Source organism: Lynx rufus, unplaced genomic scaffold (assembly GCF_022079265.1).
Source record: "Lynx rufus isolate CCGP_SWC_20201006 ecotype Redwood Valley unplaced genomic scaffold, mLynRuf1.p SCAF_7, whole genome shotgun sequence".
Classification (NCBI taxonomy): domain Eukaryota; kingdom Metazoa; phylum Chordata; class Mammalia; order Carnivora; family Felidae; genus Lynx; species Lynx rufus.
Window position 1 is genome coordinate 117139434 of NW_025814889.1, and position 27793 is coordinate 117167226.

The window sequence follows — 27793 nt, forward strand, 5'->3', positions numbered from 1 at the left end:
TATCTTCAACCAAAGTAACACCCCAAATGCAAAATGATGCTATTCATAATTAGAAGTTTTAATCAAAATATAATAATCCAGTAACCAGATCCAGAAATGAGACTCAAGTTTAAAGTAGTAATGAAAAGTGTCTTGAATTGTTCAGGTTATGTTTTTGATTTCATGTATAGTGGTAAATTGTTACAGTAATGTTCTGCACATCACATGCCCATGCCATTGACTATTATTCTTCCAGATTGACTTGGGCTTGAGAATGTGACTTGCTTTGGCTGAAAGGACACTAGCAAGTATGGCAAAGTAGAGGCATAAAAGCCCCAGGGCTCTGGCTGCCCTGAGACGACAGGTGAAGCAGCTCAGATGACCTGCTGGGGAGGAAGTCACAGTACCATTAACTCTTGCTGCTTGCTACTCAGGGAGAAAGAGAAAGGATAAGGAATCAATTACAGTTTCTAAAGACACTTTGTGTTAACATTCATTGATGAAATCTTTCAGAAACTCGATTAACTGCAGTTAGAATAGGCTTTCCCCAAAGAGGTGCTAAACTTTGTTATAAAAATCTAAGAATGTAGTGACAACATAAGTCAATTGAGACTGAGTTTATTCTGTGTTTACCTTGTACTCTCTTGGAGGCGTGTGATAATCAGTTTCTAACAGAGCTGTATCAAAAACTCCATAATAAAGTGCCCCAGCAGACGAAAGTGGCTCGTGGGAATCCAGCCCTCTCCAAACTGGAGTGAAGAGCCGTCATCAGACTGCTGGGTATACTGGCTCCACTGCAGTTAGTGGCTAAGAATGAATAAACCTTACTCGTGCATGTTAAAACAACAACGCCAAGAACAACATTTCAGTAAACAGGTTCTCAGCACATTTTTTTGGTCACTGAATTGCTGTAGGCAACAGTTTTCACTTCTGTCTCTGCCTTTCCTATGGACAGGTGCAATCTAAAAAGTGAAAACTCTATTGTGAAAGGTACTGTTGGACCCATTTTAGGCTTTAATCAAGTAAGCAAGCTGGCAAGGGTGTCTGTTCTTTCCCTGGCCTCCTGTGGTTTTTAGAGCCACGGTTTCAGACTCCTGCGCTTGGGGTGCCTTGCACATATTTGCACAAATGGATGCAAAATGGAAGGTTAAGATCTTCCCACAGATCTTAACCTTGGGAAGCCAAGAGGTCATCTGACCCATCCTTCATCCAAATGATTATACTTAAGCCTTCCCAGAAGATCCCTTATCTTATTTTTTGAGGAAAAAACAGACTGGGTAACACATCCAAGGCCCCATCGACCTTTATCAATAGTTCCTCATTTTAATGATTACCATTACAGAGAAGGGGCTGGCTAACTTTGAACATAAAATTCCTTATTTGTGAGACAGGAGGTTCCTTAACAAAGGGTTACTATAGGAATGTGAGTACAGTACTAACACATAGGAAGAAAGTAGTAATACTAACCTCTAACTCCAGTTTAAGCATCTAAGATTTTTTTTGAGATATATAGTGATAAATATCACTAAGGGCCACTCCAATGGCAATCTCTTTATTCATTCCTCAGCTCCTTTGCACAAAACCTCTTGTTGACCTCTTGACTAGACTATGATTCAATCAATAGAAGAAAGAGAAGCTTAAGGACAAATTATGACTTCAAAACAAGTTGTTTATCAAGGCCTATTAAAGAACACCCATCATATTATAGTGTAATTCGATCAAAGTTATCTAGTGGAGAGTTTGTCAAACAAATAAAAAAGATTTACAAAAGTCTAATGCATTTGGAAAAGAATACCCTCAATCTGTTTCCAGATACCATTTGAACTGTTTGAGTTCAAATAATGTTAAGTGGCCTGTGGCCTGTTGATACCGTTAAGAAAGAAAGAAAACTATAATCTGAAAACAGCTGCCGTGTCTCAAACCAAGTCAACAAGAACACCGCGCTACAGTCAGCAACTAATACAGTCACCAGCCTAACCAAAGTAGGTTTTAGAAGAACGGAATAAAATAATGGGTTGATCTACCCAGGGAAGTTCTCAGGTCTTTTCCTCAGCATAATACTGCTTGCTGTTAAAGTACCATCTGATCTGCTAATCCATGACAAAGCCCATTAAAGATCCCCAGACTCTGGGATTTTGATGAAATTCTTATGTAGGAATTCCAGTGAAAAGGCCGTTGGAGAAACTGGTCTGGATTCTGGAATATGTTCCATTCTGTATTTTTCTATGTATGGTGAAGCTACTTCCCAAACCTGAGAAGGACAAAACAAAGTCAAAATGTTGAGGACACTGTTCTCACATGCCATGGAACATCAACCTCGTAGGACCAAAACGTCTATCGCTGACTAGACACGTAGCAGCTGCTTCCTTGCTTTTGTTCTAAGCCATTTGACATACGATCTGTGTCAACTGCTCTTTGGTTGCATTAACAGATTTTAAAATACAAAGTCTGAAACCTCTCTATTAGCAATAATCGCACCTCGGATAAACCTCATTGGCAACGATACTGCCACTGCGCAAAGCTAGTCTGAAACCTTTCTGGAGTTACCATGAAGGTTTTCAGCTGCTTACTCTTCTGGAGCAAAACAAGCTAACAAACACACAAAGCCTAGAGAATTCAGTGTGGACAGCATTAAAGAAAGTTAAACGATGACCGTGTGTTTTCTAAAACAAGCTTTGAATAAGGCGGTGGATTTCCTCATTTGCCAGATTTCCATGCCGTGTGTGCTCTATTCCTTACACCCTTGCTACTCAAAGTGTGACCTGTGGAGCAGAAGCAGCAGCATCTGGAACAAGATCCCCAGGAGATTCACACGCACACCACAGTTTGAGAAGCGTGCTTCAGACCCTTGTTTATACCTCCACCCACCAACCTATTCTCTTTCAAGCATCATGTCTTCTCACGTTAAGGTCCTGTTTTTGGTTTACAACTGCTTTTTATCAGCTTGCTGTCAACAACCAAGGAGGATTTCCTATTCTTTTGTATTACCTTAAAAAATATACTCTTTCAAAGGCTAACTTCCTCGAAAGATATGTGCATCTCCAGGTTTAATTGCAGCATTATTTGCAAGTAGCCAAGACATGGAAGCAACCTAAATGTCCACAGACAGATGTATAACAACTCCACCCAGTCTTAAGAGTTAACTTGAGTTAAGGTAACACACTTCTTGCTTGCCCACCTAAGGCCCTTGATCTATAACAGAATTAATTTGTTTCTTTTGAGATTTGCCAACCACTGGCCTTGGGGAATGAAGGACCAAGAACTTTCCCCGCCTGCAGAGGCCAACAAGTATGTTTGGAGCCACCTTGGCTTTCCAACTAGCCCAGCAATGTTTTAGCAAAATGTTTTTCTTTTTTAAGATCACACAGTGATTATTGACCTCCCTTTGGTCATCTGTAGATCTTGCCCTCCTTTGCAGAAAGAACAAAGTACTCTTGGGGAGCCTGGGTGGCTCAGTCAGTTGGGCATCTGACTTCAGCTCAGGTCATGATCTCACACTTCGTGAGTTTGAGCCCCGCAACAGGCTCTGTGCTGACAGCTCAGAGCCTGGAGTCTGCTTCGGATTCTGAGTCCCCCTCTGTATCTGCCCCTCCCCTGCTCACGTTCTGTCGCTCTCTCTCTCTCTCTCAAAAATAAATAAACATTAAAAAAATATTAAAAAAAAAAAGAACAAAGTACTCTTGCACAACCTCTGGGTACCAAGAAACCAGACTTCCTTGCAGCTCCCCCCACTCCCCTGGGCATCAAGAAACTGGAACTTCTTCCACAACCTCTAAGAACTGAGATAACTCTGTAGCTGACATCATTGAGTCAGCATGTAAGTAAGAAATGTCATAGACCACTGCATTCTCTTAACTGTGGCTGGCCTCCTGAATAAAACTCATATTCCTTTCTAATCAAAACTCATCTCTTGAGTATTGGCCTTTCAAGTGATGGACAGCTGAACTTGGTTTTCAGATGAATGGATAGAGACAATGTGGTATGTATGTATGTATGTGTGTGTGTGTGTTGATCATCCATAAAAAAGAAGGAACTCCTGGCATTTGTGATAACATGGATAGACCGTGAGGGCAGTATACTAAATGAAATGAGTCACAGAAAGACAAATACTGTATGATCTCACTTATGTGTGGAATCTAAATAGCAATCACAACGGCAAAAACTGAGCTCATAGATAGAGGGAATAGATTGGTGGCTGCTAGAGGTGGGGGTGGGGGAGTTGGAGGGTGAGCGATATGGATAAAGGGGGACAAAAGGTACAAACCTCCAATTATAAAATAAATAAATCTTGGGGATACACAACATGATAACTATAGTTAATAATACTGTATTGTATATTTTAAAGTTACTCAGAGATTAGATCTTAAAAGTTCTCATCACAAGAAGAAATTATAACTATGTATGGTGACAGATGTTAACTAGATTCATTGTGGTGATCATTTTGCAATATATACAAATATTAAGTCATTAGGTTGTACTCCCGAAATGGATATGTTATATGTCAGTTATATTTCAATTAATAAAAAAAGGCCAACCTCTCTCATCTACCTCTCGATGTGCACCAAAGTTGGCAGCAAGCAAGGGGCGTCCCCTCAAAGGGTGTAGGGCACAGTTAGAAATGACAGATGTGAAGATCAAAGGGAAAAATCATTCCCCAAGAACAGAGCAATGGTTCCAGGGGAAATCAAGAAATTCTAGAGAACATGATACTCACAAATTATTACAAAAGGCTTAAAGAACTTTAAAAAATATATTTAAAAAATGAGTCAGCCTATGAGGCATCTGTCCCTATCAGAGAAATCTCTAGTCAATGAAACCAGAGAAAATAAGCAGTAAAGAGAACCTGTAGTACCTCAATCAAGGTGATGATGGGGTAGGACACCCCACGGCACTAGACAGACCTATAGACCTTTGGAGTAAAAACCTGGGACTTCGTTTTCTCTTTGAGTCTATTTAATCATTGGACCAGTTGGAGGTGGTGGTGATAACGTACTTTTGAATGAAAGAGAACGCTCTTGGTGAAGGGGATCCATGAAACTCTCATCTCATTTTTTCTCCCCATGAATACCTGTCCCCAACTCCATTTAAAATCATTTCAGTTTCTAATCATTAGATATTTAATGTTTGGGTGCAACATAGGACACTTAAGCGGTTATCAGACAGCTTTTTAAAGTTGCACAAGAAGTTGCCCGAGTTCCTTTTTGTTCACATCCAAGGCATAGACGAGAAACAAAAGAATAAGACAATATTTCTTCACTCCCTACTCCCACTTTGCTTTCCCATAATGACCCAAAACTAAGAAATAAGCCAAGTGGCCAACTTGCCTTCTGTTCCAGGAGCAGCCTGTGCGCTGCCTCAATGTCTGGGGCCATGAAGCGATCTTTTATCCAGGGCCTACAGAGAAAGTACATCAAACCATCAGCCAAACATTCACCACTGCCAGGGTTCACAGATCTGAAATGATGGCATCTCCAGGGACCTGTTTGACTTTACCTTACAACAGAGCGCACCAGGTCATATACTTTTTCCAGAGGAGTAGTTGTTCTCAGGGGGCGTAGAAACTCTATGCCCTGGCAGGCTGCCAGAAGTTCGATGGCCAGCACTACAATAAGAAAGGTGGAGGGATGATTAAAGCCTGACTTCGTGCTGGGGGATATAACTCACGAGGAAGTCGACACCGCTAGCCAACTAAGAGATAGTCGGTTCTCTGTCTAGTGGTAGAATAAAGCTGCCTTGGTGTTTGGTCACCATCTTAAATTTGCTTTTCTAACCTATTGGCTGTATCTTTAATGTTAAGAAGGAAAGCGCTATCCAGCCAAATGTCTTAGCCCCCCACTTCCTGTTTATCTGATCAAGATGGATGACATCTTTGTCCTATTTCCACCTTTGCATAAATTTCTATTTGTTTTTAGTCTTGCTATTTCTTTTGGCTTGAAATACCTGGCAATAGACTTTCATCAAAGGATTGAAGGAGCCAGTGCATGAGCAAATGAGTTTTTTGTTAGGCTGGGACTAAGTCTATAGTGCTCATTTCAAACCTTCAAACTCAAAGGCTCCCAGGCCCATTAAAACTGAAATTCTAGGGGCGCGTGGGTGGCTCAGGTGGTTAAGCGTCCCGACTTGGGCTCAAGTCCTGATCTCACGGTTTGTGAGTTCGAGCCCCGCATTGGGCTCTGTGCTGACAGCTCAGAGCCTGGAGCCTGCTTCAGATTCTGTGTTTCCCTCTCTCTCTGCCCTTCTCCTGGTCCTGCTCTGTCTTTCTCTCTTACAGAAATAAACATTAAAAAAATTTTAAAAAATGCAATTCTAGAAATTGGTACTTTGCCAACTTTCGGCTTCTTGATAAAACAATCCTTACACAGGTTTTTCCTAGCTAAGAACTTATTAAATGTACCATACCTTGTGATTGGCTTTGAATATTGACATCTAAGTTTCTCTACATTTGGATTCCATTATTTGCCAAGAAAAAATAGTTTAGAAGCGTAAAGTTGATCAAACCATTTTAGTGGTTAACTGAAATGGAGTATTGAAAATATTTGACTTTTCGTCTTAGAATTTATGAATTGCATCACAAACTCTGGTGAGTACAGACAAGTCACAATAGGAGAGGATGAAATAAATGAATCTATTCTGGACCTGGAAGAAACTTTACATCTTCTAGTCTAGTCCCCTCACTTCATATGTAAGGTATTGGAAACTTTAAGAAGTTGAGCTGGGGTGGACAGGGAAGGCATCTGAGGTGAAATCTGCACAGCTACAAAGATAGAGTGAAGAAGTGAACCATGTGAGGTCCTTGGGGAACAATGTTGCAGGCAGAGAGACCAGCGAGGACACAGGTGCTGAGGTACTGGCAGGTACAAGAATAACACTGTGGCTCCAAGGTATCGAATGGAATGGAGACAGGTGCCAGTGAGAGCCAGAAGCCAGATCACGCATGATCCTGGTAGGCTACAGGAAGGGGGCTGGGTTTTGTTTTGAGTACGATGAGGAAACTTGGCAAATTTGAGCAGGAACATGGTGTGATCAAAATTACATTTTAAGAAGTTCACCGGGGTTATCGTATGTGGTGACTATGGAAGAACTGTAGTAAAAACAAGGAGATACCAATCAAAAGGAGATGATGGTGCCTTGATTTGGTGTCTTTTGACAGTAAGGTTAATTTGCTGAAGAACTGGCTAGAAGATCCGATCTGGATAGGAGTCTGATAAGGGTGTCTCCTTAACCTTCTGGCCAGAGCCACATGTTTAATGGGGAGACCATCTCAAGAATGGACATTAGGAACACACTCCGGCAGGCAGTTAATAACCAGTGTTGGTGAGGATGTGGAAAAATCAGAACTCTCAAACACTGCAGATAGGAATGTAACATGGTGCAGCCACTTTGGAGAATAGCCTGGCAGTTCCTCAAAAAGATGGACGTCAGTCACCATATGACTCAGCAATTCCACTCTAGAGAAATGAAAATATACGTCTTCATAAAAACTTGTACACAAATGTCTATAGTAGCATTATTCATATTAGCCAAAAGGCAGACAAAACCCAAACATCTCTCAACTGATGAATGGATAAACAAAATGTGTTAAATCCATAAAATGGAATGTGTGGCCACACAAAGGAATGATGTACTGATACATGCTACACCATGGAGGAACCCTGAACACATTATGCTGACTTTAAGAAGCCAGATACAAAAGGCCATATATTGTATGACACTTACGTGAAATGTCCAGAATAGGCAAATCCACAGAGAGAGAAAAGTACATTAGTGGGTGCCTAAGCCCGGGGACAGGGTGGGACAATAGGAGAGGGATAGGTAAAGGGTACGAGGTTTCTTTCTGAGGTGATGAAAATGTTCTAAACTTGGTGGTGGTGACGGCACAACTCTGTGAATATACTAATAGCAACTCAAGTGTGCAATTTAAATGGGTGATTGTATGGTATCTAAATTATATCTCGATCCAGCTGTTAACAAGAATACTCAGCTCTCCCACATTTATCTTAAAATACCGCAGTGTTTGCTTATCCGCTGTTTCATTTTCCACAGTTTTGGTGGCCTGCAATCAACCACCGTGTGGAAGCAGGTGAGCGTGATGATTTGTCAGGTTCCTCTTTCTGACAAATCATCAGGTCAATAGAAGCCTGACGCTACGTCACAACGCCTGCGACATTCACCTCACTTCATCTCGTCTGTAGGCGTTTTATCCTCTCACACGGTCACAAGAAAGGGTGAGTACAGTCAGGTATTTTGAGAGAGTTCACATTCACATAACTTTTATTTCAATATATTGTTATAATGGTTCTATTTTATTGTTCTTGCTTATCTCCTACTGTGCCTAACTTATAAATTAAACTTTATCATAGGTATGTGTGTATAGGAAAAAACATGGTATACGTAGGACTTGGTACTACCCGTGGTGTTGGGCATCCACAGGGGGTCCTGGAACATTTCCCCCGTGGATAAGGTGGGAATTACCGTAGTGATACTCTTGTCAGCCAACTGCTTCCAATACAGTTGCAAAAATTTAGGAGCTTAGGTAACAATGCTTAAAGGAAGGCAATTCCTTTAAAAACAAAAACAAAAACAAAAGCAAAACAAGAGGGCGCCTGAGTGGCTCAGTCGGTTAAGCCTCCGACTTCTGCTCAGGTCATGATCTCACAGTTTGTGAGTTCGAGCCCCGCATCGGGCTCCGGGCTGACACCTCGGAGCCTGGAGCCTGCTTCAGATTCTGTGTCTCCCTTGCTCTCTGCCCCTCCCCTGCTCACGCTCTGCTCTCTCTCTCTCTCTCTCTCTCTCTCTCAAAAAATAAACGTTAAAAAAAATTAAAAAGCTCAACAAGGGGTGCCTGGGTGACTCTGTTGGTTGAGTGTCTGACTCTTGGTTTCAGCTCAGGTCATGATTTTGCAGTTGGTGGTTTCAAGCCCTGTGTCAGGCTCTGTGCTCACAGTGAGAAGCCTGCTTGGGATTCTCTGTCTCCCTCTTTCTCTGCCCCTGTGCAATCTCTGTCTCTCTCTCTCTCTCTAAATACATACATACATACATACATACATACATAAACTTAAAAAACAATAAACAAAACAAGCAGTAATTTAGAAGGCAGAGAGAGGTTGGCCTAACGCAGTTCCACCCTAGAAGTATCTGCCAGAAGGTTTGGATCTGAATCTCGTCAAGCCTTTAGGAACAACCGCAGTATACAGGGAATGCAAGGGCTAGAGATCAAGTTAAAGGTAACACCATAAGGGAGCCAACAGGTAAATCCAGAATGTCAGTTTCTAACAGAAGACTGACCTGGTTTTTTGTTTTTTTGTTTGTTTTTTGTTTTTTTTTTTAATCCAGTCCATGGCATGAAGAAAAAAAAGGGAGAGGGGACTGTTCTAGATAAAAAGAAGCTTAAAGACTTTAACACACCAAATTTAAAACGTGGGCCTTAAATCTAGACTTGAAAAAAACCCACCGTAAGGGCATTGAGATAATTGCGAAATTTTGAATATGGACTTATCAGTGACCCCAAGACTTGTTGATTTTGTTGGATGTGATAATGGCATCATGGTAGATAAAAATGCAGGAAGGAAATAATGTGATGGGATTTGCTTGAAAATAACTTGAGAAAAGTAAAAGAAAAAATGAAGCAAATGTGCTGTTGAGTCAGAGTGAGGTATAAATGAGGGCTCATGGTACTAATCTCTCTACTTCTGAATATGTTTTAAATTGTTTAAAAAATAAAGCCAACCAATAAACCTGGTAGGTCAGCAGGTGTGGTTCTTAATTTTCAGCGAGCATCAGAATCACCTGGAAGACTTAAACCAGATTGTTCTGCTCTCTCCCCTAGAGTTTCTACTTTAGCAGGTCTTGAGGGGTGGTGCCTAAGAGTCTGCCTTTCTCACAAGTTCCCAGGTGATGCTGATGCTGCCTGTTTTGAGGCTCACAGATGTAGAAGTTAATCAGAGAGGCTTGCCATCCCAGACTGGCTGGGTTTACCTTGCTCCACATGCTCGATGACCCGAAGTGCCTTCCTTGCTGCCCATCCTCCCATGGAGACATGGTCCTCTGTGGCCGCGCTGGTGGAGAGAGAGTCCACTGACGAGGGGTGGCACAGAGCCTTGTTCTCAGAAACTGCAAGAGGCCGTGCAAGTTAAACATGCTTCTAATAGGAAAAATGGCCACGTTGGCTTCTCCCCGTGCCCAACGTCATGGAGGAGCCCCTCCAGGAGCTCTCGGTTGTTATCCAAGCACCAGATGGTCCAAAATTATTTTGGGAAATGGAAGCAGGTTGGGTTTGTATCAAAGTGAGAAGGACTTGGAGCCAATAATGAATTCTGAGATAAGACCAGATGGGAACCCTAATAGTACAAAGCCCAGTTGAAAACACAGGAAACATTTAGCATGCTAGGGAGACTAGGAAAAAAAAAATATGTGATGGTCTTTTCTAAGTACTCAAGAACAATTGACTGGTACTATCACCAGAGGAGGCCTTAGAATTCAGGGTGGTGTTTGGGGATGGAGACTGGACCCCAGATCTTTTTTTTTTTTTTTTTTTTTATTTATTTATTTTTTTAATTTTTTTTTTCAACGTTTTTTATTTATTTTTGGGACAGAGAGAGACAGAGCATGAACGGGGGAGGGGCAGAGAGAGAGGGAGACACAGAATCGGAAACAGGCTCCAGGCTCCGAGCCATCAGCCCAGAGCCTGACGCGGGGCTCGAACTCACGGAGCGCGAGATCGTGACCTGGCTGAAGTCAGACGCTCAACCGACTGCGCCACCCAGGCGCCCCATGGACCCCAGATCTTGAGCAAGGATATTTTTCAGTTCAGACTGTTCAGTGATTATAGAAGTGGAGGCAGTGGGTTAAGCACAGGCTTCATGACTGCCGGAGATAACTTGGGGAGGCTGGGGAAATCCTAGTGATGGCCTGGATTGGTGTCTCCCAAACTTTATTGTGCATATGACTCGCTCCATCTTGTCAGAATGCAAATGTTGAGTTTCGCATGGCCTGAGATTCTGATAAGCTCCCAGGTGGTGGCTGGAATTTTGGCTCGAAGACAACACGTTAAATACGGAGGACGTAGATTCCAGAGCTCCTCCCCAGCTCCAGAAGCCAAGGAAGGCCAAACTCAGAGCGTTTTCTTCCCTACATTTTTGACCCTGAAAGTGGCTGAGTGAGACTTCAGTTGTTTTCTGTGCCATAAGGGGTCCTGAGGTAATCTAGCTACATGAACTAGGGTGGTCAACTCGTCCTGGTCTGCCCAGGACTTGCCAGGTTTCAGCACTGCAAGGCCCAGGTCCTGTGACCCTTCACCTGCCATTAGATGGATAAGCAGGCTGTAGTGAGGCTCATTCAGAAAGAGAAGTTACACGTCCCCCCAAAAGAAAACTACCCATTTCATTATAAAGAAAGCAAGTTGAGCGACTTCAATAGGCAGTTTAGGGAAGCCAAACACATTCAAACGAAGCTTTCTGAAGTCCCTAATATTTTCTAGAAATCAACCGCAACCTCCCTATGTTAATGTGAGAAGTTGCTGTCCTTTAAGGGAGTATTTTCATAAGGGGGTTAAGTGAGCAAATAGAAGATCCTCGGCAGAGGACATCATGAATTCAGGGTCTCTGTTGGTTTTATTGAGTTTCCATGTGAGGCTTTGGTGAGGAAAGGGTTAGGAGTAATCCTAATAGCAACTAATATTTACTTACTGCTTAGAGACATGCCGGGCATAGTTCTAAGGCTTTATATGCATTAATTCATTTAACTCTCAAATTAGCCCCATTAGGTAAATTTATCACCCCCATTTTACAGAGGAGTAAACGGAGGGTCAATAGGATTAAGAAACTTGCTCCACATCACACTCCTGGTAAATGGCAGAGCTGGGATTTGGACCCAGAGTCTATGCTCTTAATTAACCATGTGATCTCCTGCCTCATGGGTAGGTTTGCCAGAAAAAACACAGAATGCTCAATTAACTTTGAATTTCAGATAAAAAACAAAATAACTTTTTAGTATAAGCATGTCCCAAATAATTCAAGTTTAACTGGACATCCTGCATTTCTATTTGTTAAATTTGGCAGCCATATTAGGATTATGTACTCATTAAAATGAGATCTGCATTAATTGAAGTGAGAGCATAGATTTGAGGACAAAAATGCCTGGGTTTGAATTCAGTTCTACTTGTGAGCCGTTCAATGTTGGGTAAGTCACCTAACTTCTCAGATCATCCGGTATTCATCTATGCAATGGGGGTAATGATAGTGCCTTGCCTCACGGTATTCTTGTGACCATGAAGTGAGTAAATATAAATTAAGTCCTTAGCAGGTCCTTTGTACCAGGCCTTGTTCTGATGTGTTACTTAAAGTTTTAATTCAGAAATCAGTGACACTGAACCTCAGTTCTCATAGAGGGCATCTTGCTTCTTATAAGCATTTTTGCATATTGTAATCACATCTTTATGCTCTTAGAGGTCAGTATATCTAATGAAATGTATCCAACGTTTAATCATCCAGGTCCGTTCATGTTTCACCTTAATTATGGATATCTTTGTCTTTTTCCTTCTGATAGTCCCCAAATTGCGATTAGGGAAAAAGCTACAAACATGACATTCGTATGTGACGTCAAATTGCTTCCTACAGAGAAATTGTGGAAACCTCATTATTTACAAACTCATTGGGGTATTATTCTGTTTTACTTCAACTTTGTTTAGATTTTATTATATATATATATATATATATATATATAATAAATATATATATATATATTTTTTTTTTTTCCTAAAATATGTCAGGCTTCCTTCTGCATTTGTATTGAGACAGGTAGGATGCAAGTGAGGTGGGGAAAAACCTCATTCAAGGACAAAATTTGACACTTTCAGATAAAAAGGACGGGCTTGCGTCCTGAGAAGTGGGCAGTGTTCTTACCGAGGGCTGCAGCTGTACAATGTGCAATCATGAATCCCGAGTTCAGACCACCCTCAGCAACCAGGAAGGCAGGCAGCTCGCTGAGGGAGGGGTTACAGAGCCTTTCGATTCTTCTTTCACTAATAGCAGCAAGCTCATGAACTCCAATGGCCAAATAGTCCAGGGCCTAGAAAGAGTGACTTAATTCAGTTAAATTGAGCCTAAACTGGAATATGCTTTCAGGGTCAGGAGCAATTCTAAAAAGCTTACTTTGGCTGGGTATTCACCATGGAAGTTTCCTCCAGAAATAGTCTCTCCCCTACTGGCAAATACCATCTTTCAAAACAGGTTAAGGCTTGAATATAACATTTGCTGATCACTGCAAGTAGAGGTCTCCCCCACCATCCGAAAGTAGAGCGTTCCTATGATAATCTTTTCTAAACCAAAATGGCATAAAGGGAAGAAGTGCTTGCCATTAATTTACATGGAAAATTTTTGAGCATTCCCAGACCCTCAAAATCACCTCTTTTAGCCTTCTGATACCAGAGGACACATCTTGCTAATGGATGCACAAAATAAATTAAGATAAAGCACAGATGCTCATACAGTTCAAAGCCCTGGCAGCCTGATGCTGAGATGCTGAGTATAGTTCCCAGGGAAGGAGCTCGGTGATACTGCTGTTACCGCTTCAGATTTCTTTCAGTCCGTGAAAACAAGTACTAACGTAGGTCTGTAATGCAGACTTTCAAGAAGCAGGGGATACCTGTGTGACTCTTTTCCCAACCCACCAATTTGTAACACTGATAGCCCTTGTACAAATACGGGTGGAGGGAAGGAGATTCTCTCTACAAGCAGTTGTTCACATAAAGGGACAAAAACCCAAAAACAACCAAACAAATATCCCACACCTTAAAGATGAATCATGTACACCCAACGGGGGGCCAAGAAAACATGAAACATCAATTTTTTTCCCCTGAGATTAGAGATTCTCAAGCACCACAACCATAGTAATTTTAGCGGTTAGTAATTTCCCTCAAAACAGTCTATATCTGAAACTAAGAACAGAGACCGGGACGCCAGTTTAAAAGCAAATTCTTTTTGGCAGGGGGCAATGTGAGCTTGTGCTCCGTAGAAGGATTTGCTGAATGAAGACTGTTGATGAGCAACCACCAAATTGTCTGGAACAATCAATCCTGGGAACGTTTTCAAACTCTCTACTCAGTGATCCTATGCCAGCATTCACAGCATATGGCAGCCAATAGGCTGTTGCAAACCAATCTAAGCAGGAGGCAGCTTAGACTCCCTGCATATCAATGCCCTCAAGGATCATTCCTTTGTATCATGCACTTCACTTGGATCAACAGGCACTCAGACAAAAGGCAGTAACAGATCCTCCTTGCAGATTCCAAACAGCTAACTTTCACCTCCTGGACTAGAGAATATGATCTATGAACTAGGAACTCTGAGACAGGTTCTGACTTCCAAGGAACTGGAGATGCACGTATTACACTAACTTAGTCAAGTTTGGAGTTACTCTTTTCTGTACGTATATCCGTGAGCCTATTAGGCCCAATGCTGGCTCTTCTGTACCAAGCCACCCCCAGTCACAGGCCTCAGTCTTCTCTCCATTCTCTGAATCCTTATAGCAAGTAATATCTGCACCTATTTAAAACTTAAGCGTGTTCTGTTGTTCTCCAGTTGTTCCAAATTTGGTTGCTGGCTATCAGATTATAGCAATTCGAATTTAGTTCCCATAACATCTAGCAACTATGTAATAGGTGCTCTATATCTACAACAGGAAAATTCAGAAGACTATTCTTTCAAGTAACACCACCATTGTAGGAGAACTCTCAAATATGGCCTTACTGGAATTTCATCAATAATTAAGAATCTTTAATTGAGAAAGGAAAAGACTGTTGGCTGAAACTTTTGCTGGGGCAAGTGGTAGTGTAAGAATTTAGTAAGGAATTATCCCTCTCCCATATCCAATAATTTAATGGCAATTCTTTGTTTTTTCATTTTGTTTTGTTTTACTCTATAAGATACCCTTTCAGGTCTAAATTATCTAAGTGTAGAAAGGATGCCTTTCCTCACAGTGCCAGAACTGACAAGAACTGACAGATGAGACAGACTGCATAGACTTCATGAAAATTCTAGTCCATTTTGGGGGGTGAAGTATGTTGAGGTGAGTGAGTTGAGGATTACTTAGTGTGGGTTTGACTTAACTGTAAAACAATCTGAGAGGACATAAAACACACATCCTGAAGTAAACTTGTCACAGAAACCACACTAAAAGGGTCTTGTGATGAATCTTTCACAGCTGTTGTGAAACCTGTCCGCTAAGCTAAGCTGTGAGCTACTTCCAGGGTTGCTAACTCAGTACTTTGTCCCGTATTAAGAACTGAGGCCGACATGGGATAGGAAGGCATATATTCCTAAGGGTCGGGTGGTCTTCAAAGGCAGTACTGGGTACCTCTGTGACAACTTTGCCAGTGTGACTCCCAAGTGATCACATCAACGTCTGGGGGAACTATACCCTCAAAGAATATTCCATAGCAAAAACAAGATGGCTCTAAGATAACCACACCATGAAGGAAAGAAGGGCTGCATCCTTGAAAAATAGAAGCATTCTTACTATTCTCTGTAGAAATATGGAAATACTGATTTGAGTACACTCCATGTCAAAAATAAAAACTTGAGATGAGGAAAGCCATAACTCGTTAATCAATACTTTGATAAGTGTTAACAAGCTGCCTTCTGTTTCATGCGTCACAAGAACCGGGAAGCCTTGCATAAATGCAAACCTACCCAGGATCCCCATAATCACACTTGTGACCTCGGTTTTCATCTTTCTATCAGCAATCTCAGCACTGGGTTTTAGGGCAAAGGTTTTCATGAAACCTCTCAGCCAATGCCGGAAATATGTGCGTTAGCTTTTAATGAGTCCGTTTGGAAAGCACAGCGTGTTAGTAGTCTCTGAAGTGAAATTAGGTTCACAGACCTGCCCCTGCCAATCATCAGCTCTGAGGTTCCTCTGAACCTCAGGTACTTAGTCTATGAAATGGAGTAACAACAGAGACACTACACAAAAGGATCGCTTTAGCATATCTAAAAATTACCAGCTTGATTTCTATAACTACAGTTTAGTAAGCAGTCAAAAGATACAGGATTGTCTGTTGCACTGTTAAGTTCTGTGGTAATGATATTCTTCACAAACGCTATTGTGTCATTCACCACACCATGGACCTAAAATACAAGATTAAATGAGTTAATACATTGAAAACACTGATAATGGTGTCTGTCACACAGAGTCTGATATTCTTATTAGAATAGCAAGAATGTTTTTTTTAATGTTTATTTATTTATTTTGAGGCAGAGAGAGAGAGAGAGAGAGAGCAAGTGAGCATGAGCAGGGGAGGGTCAGAGAGAGAATGAGAATGTCAAGCAGGCTCCACACTGTCAGTGCAGAGCCTGATGCAGGGCTTGAACTCATGAACCATGAGATCATGACCTGAGCTGAAATCAAGAGTTGGACACTAACCAACTGAGCCACCCAGGCACCCTGAATAGCAAGGATGTTTTAAACTGGGATTTATTTGTACTATAGGGTTAATTTAGCGATTTTCCATAGACGTTTTTGATCAACTAGCTAGACTAGAACTTGATGAGTTAAAGGAAACAGGGTATTTATTCTAGGGAGGACCCTATTACACTACAGAATCTGGCACCAGATCAAATGTTTCATTCTTGAGTTGTGTGTTAATTTCTTACTCAACTAATTGCCATTCACAAATGAGTTATAACATCTGCAATACTGGATGCCTCATGCCCACTCAGGTCTTCTGCATTGTTTTAGTCTAAAGTTAAGCCTCACAGATTTATTTATGGTGGTTTATATCTGCTTAGTAAATGAAGATAAAGTACAACCATGATGTGCACTTAATTTTGATTAGACTTTCCTGCAAACATCTCTGAAAGCTGGTTCTTGCTATATCTAGAAGGGAGAACCAGTAAACTTCCATTAACTGGTTAGGATGATGTTATCACTAAGAATTTTAAAAAGTTACGGCACTAAACCAACACAGCAAGTTGTCTCTTGTGCTTCTGTACAAGGGAATTGAGCAAAGCACTTCAAAAGGAAACAAACAGCTTAATATATAGAATAGAAACTAAAATAATTGGACAAAGGGAAGTATGACACACATAATTTTTAACAGAGGCAGTAAAGAAATTTGGATTATAATTGACCATTACATGACTTTTTAACACTTACCTCTTTTTCTTTTCACCCCTCCCTGAATTGGGAAAAAAAGAAAAGGCTTTTTGTTTGTTTACCTGTGGACAGCAGCGCAAGGTATATGCGTCCTGAACACGATCACAGAACCTGTGACTTTCTGTGGAAGAGGTAGAAGGGATAGCAATTTTTTCAAAGTTATCAATTTTTTCCCACAAAACATAAAACCAAATAAGCTCGCTCACAAAAACATCCCCAGACCTGCTATTTCAGAAGGGTGGTGATCCGAGTCCAAGAGTGACCGAAACCGAAAAGCCACTTCAACTTGCCCACGATGAGGGCGAACAGCATGAATGTCTAGAATTGATGGAGAACAAGTCTGAGCACTTCTTCCATTAGCACGAACTACCATTGGTGATGGTTCAGGACCATCCATGGTGCTGACACAAGCCTTCAAAATCCCAGGGGTTCTTACCACCACTCATGTTAGAACCTCAACTCCAAAAGCAAGCTTTTCCTTTGACTGTACTCTTTCTACTTTAAATATCCGAGTGCAAACTACGTGTTAAGCCCCCTGGGAATTCAACTCAAGACCTTGGGCCTACCCTAATTTAGGATTTAGGCTCCTAATGGAAGGAACCTCCACAGTGGCCAATTTTAGACAGTTTTACATCAATTTTAGGCAGATTTCTGTCCTACTACATAGAATGGTAGGGAGTCTTTCAAATTCATTATTTTCCAGGTAAACTACAACTTCTACGGTTTTTCTCTCTCAATTTTCTAATGGAGACCAACTTTAATCCTACTCTACTTCTAAAACCCTGTGAACAGATTCCTAAGACAGTGCACAGTTTGATGGGAGTTGGGCCTGGGTGATCCAGAACGCTGGGTGAATTCTAGAGTCAGCATCTGTAAAATGTGGTCATTCCAAGGATCAAGCGTGGCATAACTTAGATGAAGCCGTGGCAGTATTGTGTATGCCATAGGCCCTTGGGTTTTCTCTTTTTTCCCCTACCACGCATCCCCACCACTCATGTTTAAAGACCTGGACCAGCCCACCCAACCAGCTCTGAATGACTGAATAGCAACCAAATGGAAGAACCATGCTGACCAGTATCGAAGGCTTTGGTGGTGCCTTTCAGCACCTCGAGGGTCAGGGCCGCCACGATGTCAGCCTGACGTGCAATAGCACTGGCTCTCTCCACAGCTTCGCAGCCCAGGGAGGTGATCATCTGTGTCCCGTTGATGAGCGCCAGACCCTTTGGAAAGAAAGAGAGAAGTTCCTTGCTACATTTATTGTAACCTATGTACAAGTTGATTTCATATCTTTTGCATCCCTAAGAGAAAAGTTAACCTGTCAGCTGAAGGACATTTATTTATGTTTTCTAAAGTGCAGGGCAGTAAGGTTATTTAAGCACTTGAGGATTAAGTGCTATCCTAAGTGAAATTGCTAGTATAAACCTGGCAAGTGGAATACATATTAAGTATCCCCATTCTCAAGACAACAATGAACGCCCAGTGTAGCTGCATATAAAGTCTTTAGCTCCTAATTACGCAGCATTTCTTCTTTAACTTGTCATCATTGTGGACAGGACATCCTAAAACATTTCTGGCCCAAGACTCTTGGCTGAGAGCACCCTGAGGAATCTTGACTTATAGCATCTGTTAAGGATCCTTAGAGATCCCGATTTGAAGTTTGAATTAAGTAAGAGAACCCCTAAACATTTGTGGCGGGCAGAATCTTCTGAATGCTTATGGATGAGTCCTTTCTTCAGTGACAAACTTAACAAACATGAAAGCCACATTTACTTTAAGAAATCAGTGAGACCGACATTAAGACTGAAAATAGTATATAAATAAAAACTTGTTAAAATGAATACATTTTCCTTGAATCTCCTTACCTCTTTTGGTTTCAGAACAACTGGTTTCAATCCATGAGCCTCCAAGACCTGCAGAATGATTAAAAAGATAAAAATGGGTATCAAATGAAATACTAGCCTTTTTCTAATTTCATAAGGAATCAACAAAATATCCTTAAAGCCTAAAGATCTGTCTTATAAAAGAGCAGACCTCATAAACTGGTTCTGTTCATCCCCCTCTGGTCTCTTCTCTAGTTCTGTTCTTTAATCTGAAAGCAGACTTATATTTCACATAATTTTTGTACTTAAATCAGGGGCATTAGCGTCTACAGAAGTAACCCCAAATTTTGGGTTTTAGGTCCTTTGTGTTCAGTTTCCACATTACTGACTCACTTTTTCTTCTGCTGCTTCCTGAGTACATGTTTACAGAGTAAGAGTATGTGAAATGCCCTAGGAGGCAGGAAGTAGGTAGGATAGCACAAAGGAAGGGCAAATAGCATTTGGAGGGAAAAGAACCAGGGGAGCAGAGATGGAAGTTTCCCAGAGGACTTATCAGAGGGAGGAACAGGAGTGAGTGAATAAGAGTAGAATGAGCACGAGCTGGTCCCTCTGTCCCGGGCACAGCACATCCCAGCTGTAAGGAACCCCCAGTTTCTGTAATGTAGAACTTAGTGGGAGGGATTAGACCAACAACACTCTTATAAACCAGTCTAAATTTAGACTTTATTCTAAGGACAATGGGAAGCATTACAGGCTTTAGCCGGGACACGCTTGAATTCGCTGTGTGACGGTGGCTGGGAAAACATTGTACAGAGAAATAAAGATCAGGCTTTAGGGAAGAAAGGTGATTTGGAACCCATACCCTCCTAAGGATTATCTGTTCCTTTAACTTCTTCCTTCCCCTGGGTCCTCTGCCCCTTCATTGGGGAACCTCTCAGCAATTGACCTGGGATGACACCTCAAATAGTTCTTTGGGCTGCTCTGATGGAATTTGGAGATGGATGAGGAAAGCATTAAAGCTTTACCAAAAGCAAGCCCTTCTGATTAGCCATTGGGGTGGAAGCTTGGAGGAAAATGGAGCCTGCTTTCCAGAGGCCATACAGCAGGTACTATGATCCACAGCGCTATACTGTGAGACCAGCAACTAAATAAATTTGCAACAGTGTGTGGCCTCCGGGATAGACACTGGAAGATTTCTGGCTGCAGAATAAAATGCTGGGATTAACACTGACTGCTGTACCTTTTCACCAAGGTGACCATCAGGTCCAAAGGGCCAATAGTAAAGTATGGAAGCTAAGAGCCTTACCTAGTTTGACTAATAGTGGCTCCCTCATGAGGTTGCTATAAGGATTCAGTGCTATAAAGTATGCAAGTGCAGCCGGTGCCCAGCCTAGGGAGATTACTGCAGAATGTAAGTTATTAAAGTCTTACGTATTTAGCATCAGCCCAGCCACTCTTTGGAGACCACATCTTCCCTTCTCCAATTAGCCCAAGAGCAAGATGAGAGAGTGGCGCAAGGTCTCCACTGGCACCAACCGTTCCTTTCTCTGGAACGTAGGGCAGGCAGGAGGCTGGGAGAGAAGGAGGCACCAGTTACTTGTGGCTGTCTTCACTTTGCCAGCGAGACCAACCTCTCCCAATAGGATGTAGTATCACTTTATGGCACAAATACCTGGGGAAAGACAGTTCCTGGAGCACAACTAATGCTTAATGAACCTGGCTTCACTGCTATTAAAAAAAGGTAGAGGGGAATAAGGGTGGGTGGGAGAGAGCACCTTCCCAATAACAAAAAGCCTTCCTTCCCTTATAAGCCGCTTTAAGTTTAGACTATAAAGATCTGTACTCTGAAAATTATAAAACGTTGATGAAAGAAATGGAAGCCAACACAAACGGTATGACATTTTGTGCTCGTGGAGTGGAAGAATTCATATTGTTAAAACGTCCATTCTACCAAAGCAATCTACAGGTTCAGGGCAATTCCTATCGAAACACCAATGGCATTTTTCACAGAACTGGAACGCAGAGTCCTAAAATTTGTATGGAACCACAGAAGACTCCAAATAGCCAAAGCAACCTTGAGAAAGAAGAACAAAGCTGGAGCTATCACAGCCTCAGATTTCAAGATACACTTCACAGCTGTAGTAATCACAATGGTGTGGCACTGTCACAGAAACAGACAAACAGATCAACGGAAAGACTAGGCAGCCCGGCAATAAATCTATGCCTATATGGTCAATAAATCAATGGCAAAGGAGAGAAGGATACATGACGGGGAAGACAGGCTTGTCTGATGCTGGGAAAACTAGTCCACTTCCTCACACCACACCCAAAACTTAACGTGAAATGGACTAAAGGCCTAAATGTGAGACCTGAAACCATAAAACTCCTAGAAGGAAAACATAGGCAGTAATCGCTTTGATACTGGCCTTAGCAACATTTTTTAAGATATGGTTCCTCAGGAAAGGGAAGCAAAAGCAAAAATAAACTACTGGGACTAGACCAAAATTAGAAGTCTTACGCAATGAAGGAAACCATCAACAAGATGCAAAAGCAACCTACCGACTGTGCGATGTTTGCAAATGATATATCTGATAAGGAGTTAATACCCAAAATATACAAACAACTTACAGAACTCAACATTAGAAAAACCAGATAATCCAATTAAAAAGTGGGCAGAGGGGCGCCTGGGTGGCGCAGTCGGTTAAGCGTCCGACTTCAGCCAGGTCACGATCTCGCGGTCCGTGAGTTCGAGCCCCGCGTCGGGCTCTGGGCTGATGGCTCAGAGCCTGGAGCCTGTTTCCGATTCTGTGTCTCCCTCTCTCTCTGCCCCTCCCCCGTTCATGCTCTGTCTCTCTCTGTCCCAAAAATAAATAAACGTTGAAAAAAAAATTAATAAAAAAAAAAAAGTGGGCAGAGGCTCTGAATAGCCATTTTTTTTTTAAAGAAGACATACAGAAGGCTGACAGACACATAAAAAGATACTCAGCATTACTAACCATAAGGAAAATGCAAATCAAAACCACAGTGAGCTATCACCTCACACCTGGCAGAATGGCTATAATAAAAAACTCAAGAAACAACAAGTATTGGTGAGGATGTGGAGAAAAGAGAAATTTTGTGTACGGCTAGTGGCACAGCCCCTGCGGACAATGTATGGGATCTCCTCAAAAGATTAGAAACAGAACTACCACATAATCCAGTAATTGTACTATTAGCTATTTACCCAAAAATGAAAACACTAACTTGAAAAGACATATGCCCCTCCTATGTTAATTGCAGCATTATTTACACTAGCCAAGACACGGAAGCAGCCCAAATGTCCATTGCTAGATGAATGGGTAAAGGAGAGGTAGTATTTATATACAATGAAACACTACTCAGCCATAGCAAATAATGAGATCTTGCCATTCGTGACAATGTAGATGGACTTAGTGGGTATTATGCTAAATGAAAGTAGTGAGACAGAGACAAATACCAGTTCACTTATACGTGGAATCTAAAAGACAAAATAAAAAAAGTAGAAACAGACTCATAAATACAGAGAATAAACTGATGGTTGATGGGGGTGGGGGCATGGAGCAAAATGGGTGAAGGGGAGTGGGAGGTGCAAGCTTCCATTTATGGAATGGATAAAGCATAAGGATGAAAGGTACAGCATATGAAACATTTTTTTAAGTTTAGACTCTTTCCTAGGGACATTACAGATTTTAGCCAGGACATGCTCAGATTTGCTGTGTGAAGCTGGTTGGGGGACACGGTACATAGGGGACTAATACAGATCAGGCTGAATGGAAGAAAGGTGATCTGAAACCCATATCCACATAAGGATTATCTATTCCTTTAAGTTTTTCCTCCTCCTTGGTCCTCTGCCCCTTTGCTTTTACTGTGCATGTCCTAACCAGACCTAGAAATTTTTAGGAATTGTAACAATGTATCTTAAAGATCAGGAGTTAGCTGTTGTTCATTACAGCCTTGCTTCTAAGAACAAAAAATTAGAAATGATGTCAACATAGAATTAAGAGACTTTTGGGTGGCTCAGCTGGTTAAGCATCTGACTTTGGCTCAGGTCATGATCTCATGGTTCATGGGCTCTGTGCTGACAGCTCAGAGCCTGGAGCCTGCTTCGGATTCTGTGTCACCCTCTCTCTCTGCTCCTCCCCTGTGTGTGCTTTCTCACTCTCTTGTAAAAATAAACATTAAAAAATTTTAAAAAAAGAATTAAGAGACTCTCATATAACCAAAGAGTGTGTGCAGTCATTAAAAGCTATTGGGGGAAAAAACACTATTGGAGAATGTTTGGAAACATGTAAATTTTAACATTAGAAAAGAATTATAAAATGTTCTAGAAGGATAAGGCACACCAAAGTATTCACAGGGGTTCTCTGAGGAGGTAAGCACAGACAGCATAGTCTCTGTTTCTACTTTTGCCCAGATTCCTAGGCACCCAGCCTACTACCTCACCACCACTTATAAACAGACATGTACTGTTTTGGAGGAAATTCTCAGTTAAAAAAAAAAAAGTCCTGTTCTTTCTAAAGTAAACTCAGACTCCTATAGCAGTGTGTTTTCCATCTGTAGATAAGGTTAGTGGCATGAAGCAATGCCATCCACAGGCCAGCTTCCAGATCATAGTTCACCTAGGGAATTCTCAGAACTCTAGGGACCCAGGGGGGTCCTAGACTGACCCATAAAGCATAGGTAGGTTTACAGCCAGAGATGTACTATCTGCGATTGTAGGGAAGACCAGGGTGGGAGAAGGGACAGGTGGTGGAATCACTCACTACTGGTCTGCTCAGCACAGCCATGTCTACCCATAGATACCCCATATACTTTCACCCCAAAGAGTTTCCCGAGCCTGCGCTGATCTATGATGTTCATCTTTATCTGTGAGAAGGGACGGTGGCCTCCTAAGCATTTCAAATCTTGTCTCCACATTGGAGTTTTTCTACCCTGAGAAGTAAGCTCCAAAGAGCTGAACTGTATTGTATCCTGGCACGAGATGGCTTCCTGGTCCAGAAGCAAGTCTTAGATCTCTCCGATGCTTTTGTTTTATCTTTGCAAGAAGTTAAGTTTCAGTTATTTAAGTCTGGGTATTCCACTATCTGGGGAGCATTAAGATGTCAGATTCCCGGGCACTAAGCAGAACTACTGAATTGGTCTTTGGGATGGACATCCAGGAATCACTATGTTTCCCAGATGATTTGATGCAACTTCTCTAACCACATCTGGGCATCGCTGAATTAAAAGTTCTTTCCAGCTCTGAGCTTTGGGCCAGACTTGAGGGGTTTGTTCCAGACTTAAAGATACCAAATACTAAGCGAAGGGTGATGAAGTGTGAGTTGAAGGTACACAGGAGTAAGCATCTCTGTCCCCACCCCTGTCCCCTCAGGTAGCCTTCTCACCAAGCCCATTTCCATTTGTCTCCATTATTCTATGTCATCTTGTCTCTGTTAGTCGTCACCCTGCCATCAACCAAGTCTACCTGTGGTATATGCCCAGCCTCAGGGGAGGGTCAGTCTGGGGATCCATGGCATTACCATTGAATACTTCGATAACTTGCTTGAGGGTCTCCAGGGAAATGCCACTGTATCCTTTGGCTAAGACATTGATCCTTAAAGCCAGGAGCATCCGACATCTCTCAGGGATTAGTGGTTTCCCAACACCTGCAAAACGGAATTAATGTTTTCTTCTAGAAATCTTTTCTACCTCCATCTCTCAAATCTTTTTCCATTTCAGTCCAGTCTCCTACCACCGTCAAGAAGAGACCTGACTCAGTCAAGGCGCATTTGCACTGCTCTCCTTCCTGATTGTCCTGTTTGTTAAAGTTCCATCTTCTAGAAAAAGGAGAAGCCCCAGTTTTGCCTTCTCAGTTCTCTTTCCTAGAATGCTTCAAGTGAGCCCCACCCTCCCCAACACCCTTAGAATAGCATCCAGACTCCTCAGCACAAGCTCCCTTGCAATCAGGTGGGACTGGATTCTTGACATCTCACCTCATCCTGACCAACTCATTCCCTGAGTTCCAGCCTTCATTTCGTTCCCTAAATACACCACTCTTGACATGATAGTATAGCTGCTCCTGCCCCAACCCCATCTCTCCACCTGGTCCATTCCTTTTTCTCAGATTCAGCTGAAAGGTGGTCTTGTCTGATGCTTTCCTCTTTCCCCTCCTCCCCTGAAGCAGAATTGGCACTAGTTCTTGGAATGCATTAGCTATTCGTGGCTGTTACGATGCCTCACTCTGTTTGGAATGATTTACCTGAAGAATGTGAACGTACTAGGTTGACCTGCAGCTCTCTGGAAGAGAAAAGGAAAAAACCCTCTTAGATACCTTGCAGTGAAAATGTTTCCTCAGCTGGGAAAATGAAGGAAAGAACAGTTGAATCTTTGGAGAGGCAGAATAAGGCAGCGTGATGCAATGTAAGAAACCAGCAAGCCTGTGTTTTCAAAGCCAACTCGTATACAAGTTGACAGGAGACTTATCCTCCTCATCTGTAAATTGGGGCAAATGTTAATTATTTCTCTTGTTGAAAGAAGTCTCAAAGATGGGGACAGGTGGCATGTGAATGCTTGTGTTTGCTAAGGAGGGTGGGAATCAGAATCAGACTTACTCTAGCTTATTGACAGGAATTATAGTTCTGGCAAATTTCCCAAAACCTGTAGTGATACCGTAAACAACTACAACAAAAAAACAGACATTGTACAATTAGATGCAGGCCGTTTTGTTCGGTTAATAAAAAGAATTGTAGGACACAAAGAGAAAACAATACCAGTTTTTTCTTTTATGATGCTATCTATGACTTCCCTGGATTTTTGCACCTTCTTTTCCGCAGTTGGGGTGAGCTAGGAAAACATTGGTCAAAGCAGAGCATGTTGAAAACTTCCATACGCAGTGAAAGAGGTCAGAGGACATCCTTCCCCTGCCCTCCCCCATACCTTTATTTTGTAGTGTCCTTTTCCCAAGTTGACCAGATCCTCTGTGGTCAGGCTGTCCCCATCTAAGGCGATGTACTGCACAAAAGAAGGGAACTTCCATGAGCTTGAGCAGCTTGGCGCTTGAACAAGAGAGTAGGGAAGCCTCAAGCAAAACTACATTTTGACACCCAAGAGATTTTACCCTTGCTCTGACACATTCATGTCCTAGTTTAAACGACTGCTTGCTCAAGAGGAGGCTGAGTAAAGAAGGCTAGCAATGGAAGAGCATAATTAATGCATTTGCCTACTCCACCGAGCAGGATAAAGCCCCGTCCTGACAGTGTTCACTCAAAAATTTTGCTGGCTCCACCCCTCCTTAAGTGAGGGGGACTTAATTTTCTTTATAAACAGAGAGCGGCTGGAAGTTTACCTTTTCAGGCTCCCGGTATTTGCTGTATCTGAAGCCAGGTAAAGGAAAACACTGGGTAGCGTGAGAAAGCCCCCACCCCATCATTGGCAGGGGCAGCCCCCCAGCGCAGACCCACCAGCCTGCAGGAAAGGATACAGGTAAACTCCTTCTGGTTGTGATGGAATGAAGTCGGGAGACATGGCATCCCCTTCTATAACTGAAACAAGAATGCAAGACAGGCTCCTTACAGATGGCAAAAGAGACGCGCATTGTTGCTGGTAAACCAAGAAAGGGCTCTTCCACTGCCTCTGACTTCTACAGAAATGGCTGCTTTAAAACCACTTCAGAGGCCTTCAAGTGCTCCTAGCATCTTTACAAACGACAGCGAAATGCAGAGATGCAGGTATCAGGCGTGGACCGGGGTTTACACGGAAGTTCAAGATCTAACGCCCACCCCCACCCCCATCCTCACCCCCAGCTGTATTTTGTGTTAAATCTGAACCGCTTAGGCCACTGGCCTCCAGTCCGCTGAGGTGCTTTTGAAGGGCAGAAGGATCTTCAAGATGATTCTGTACCTGCAGAGGCATTCAGATGTTGCCTTTGCTACTTCCTAGCGCTCGACTCTAGGTAAGCCACCTCATTTCTGGGTCTGCTGCCTCGTGGTAAAAGGGGGATGAGAATCCTGCCCTCTCCAGGTTATTGTTGGAACCTGAGAGACAGCACGACCCCCCCCCCCCCCCACGGAGGGCAGAGAGGACACCAGGACCTCCTTCCCAGGGATGCGGGGACTGGGCCGCCGCCCTCTGGCCACTCACCCACTTCCACGAACTCGTTGTCCTCCAGGGCCACCTGAAGCGGGTCCTCGTCGTCCAGGAGGCCCAGGCCTTTGCATCGGCGCACGAGGAAGCGCACGTCGTCCACCGAGGCGAAGCCGCCGTTGTCTGGCTTATTCTTGATGTACCTCTTGATGGCCTCACGGCCCAGCCAGCCCACCGTGAGCTGCGCATCCCGGCAGGGCACGGCCAGCCATTCCCCGCGCACGTGCACCGTGTACCTGGGCATGGCTCTGCGCGACCCGAAGGAGGCCCTGCCACCAGGCCGCCTGCTCCTCTGCCTGGGCAGGAGCCTGGCTGGGACGGTTTTATCTGGGAGGGACTTCCTAGGTGTGGTCGGCGGGGAGGACACCGCTGGACTTTCAAAACACGCCCCTTCCCTCGCCTTAACTCATCCACACGTTGGACAAATATTTATCGAGGGCCGCACGGGGTTCCTGTGGGTTTTCGCAGCCGAGAGAGGGGCGGGAGAGGGGGATGCAGGCAGGCGAGCGGCCCGTCCAGCGGGGGTACAGCCCTGCTGGCGGAAAGGCCCGGCTTCTCCCACGCTGGGGGTCCCAGGTGCCCTCCTGCTGGCCTCTCTCTCAGGGTCCCGGATTTCTCCCTGCCCTGGCTTCTGTGTTCTCCATCGAGGGCAGCCTATAAACACCGTGTTCCTGTCTTTATCTAGAATTACTCAACAGTAAAAT

The 27793-nt window shown here is 42.9% G+C and overlaps 1 protein-coding gene and 1 pseudogene across 1 annotated transcript; both read right to left on the reverse strand.

Annotated features, from left to right (window-relative positions):
* Nucleotides 1-27638, reverse strand: HAL (histidine ammonia-lyase). Its single transcript, XM_047067306.1, has 20 exons — nt 27087-27638; nt 26428-26488; nt 26293-26320; nt 25884-25958; nt 25718-25790; nt 25559-25625; nt 25207-25244; nt 24488-24613; nt 20382-20521; nt 18993-19040; nt 18203-18350; nt 17353-17448; nt 17193-17251; nt 16023-16103; nt 13128-13193; nt 12879-13044; nt 9955-10089; nt 5473-5581; nt 5304-5373; nt 1-2230 (listed from the first exon to the last, which is right to left on the reverse strand). Exons 1-20 carry the CDS (start codon nt 27331-27333, stop codon nt 2090-2092), a joined length of 1974 nt encoding a protein of 657 aa, XP_046923262.1. The 5' UTR covers nt 27334-27638; the 3' UTR covers nt 1-2089.
* Nucleotides 2385-2502, reverse strand: LOC124502854 (uncharacterized; annotated as a pseudogene).
* Nucleotides 27639-27793: the final 155 nt, after the last annotated feature.

Excerpts from the sequence above, each read along its gene's own strand:
- HAL (XM_047067306.1), bottom strand. The coding sequence starts at position 27,333 with ATGCCCAGGTACACGGTGCACGTGCGCGGGGAATGGCTGGCCGTGCCC. Across the intron at positions 25,626-25,717 it reads CATCATAAAAGAAAAAACTG|TTGTTTACGGTATCACTACA; the intron begins GTATTGTTTTCT and ends TTTTTGTTGTAG. Across the intron at positions 5,582-9,954 it reads CATCGAGCATGTGGAGCAAG|TGCTGGCCATCGAACTTCTG; the intron begins GTAAACCCAGCC and ends TTCTTATTGTAG.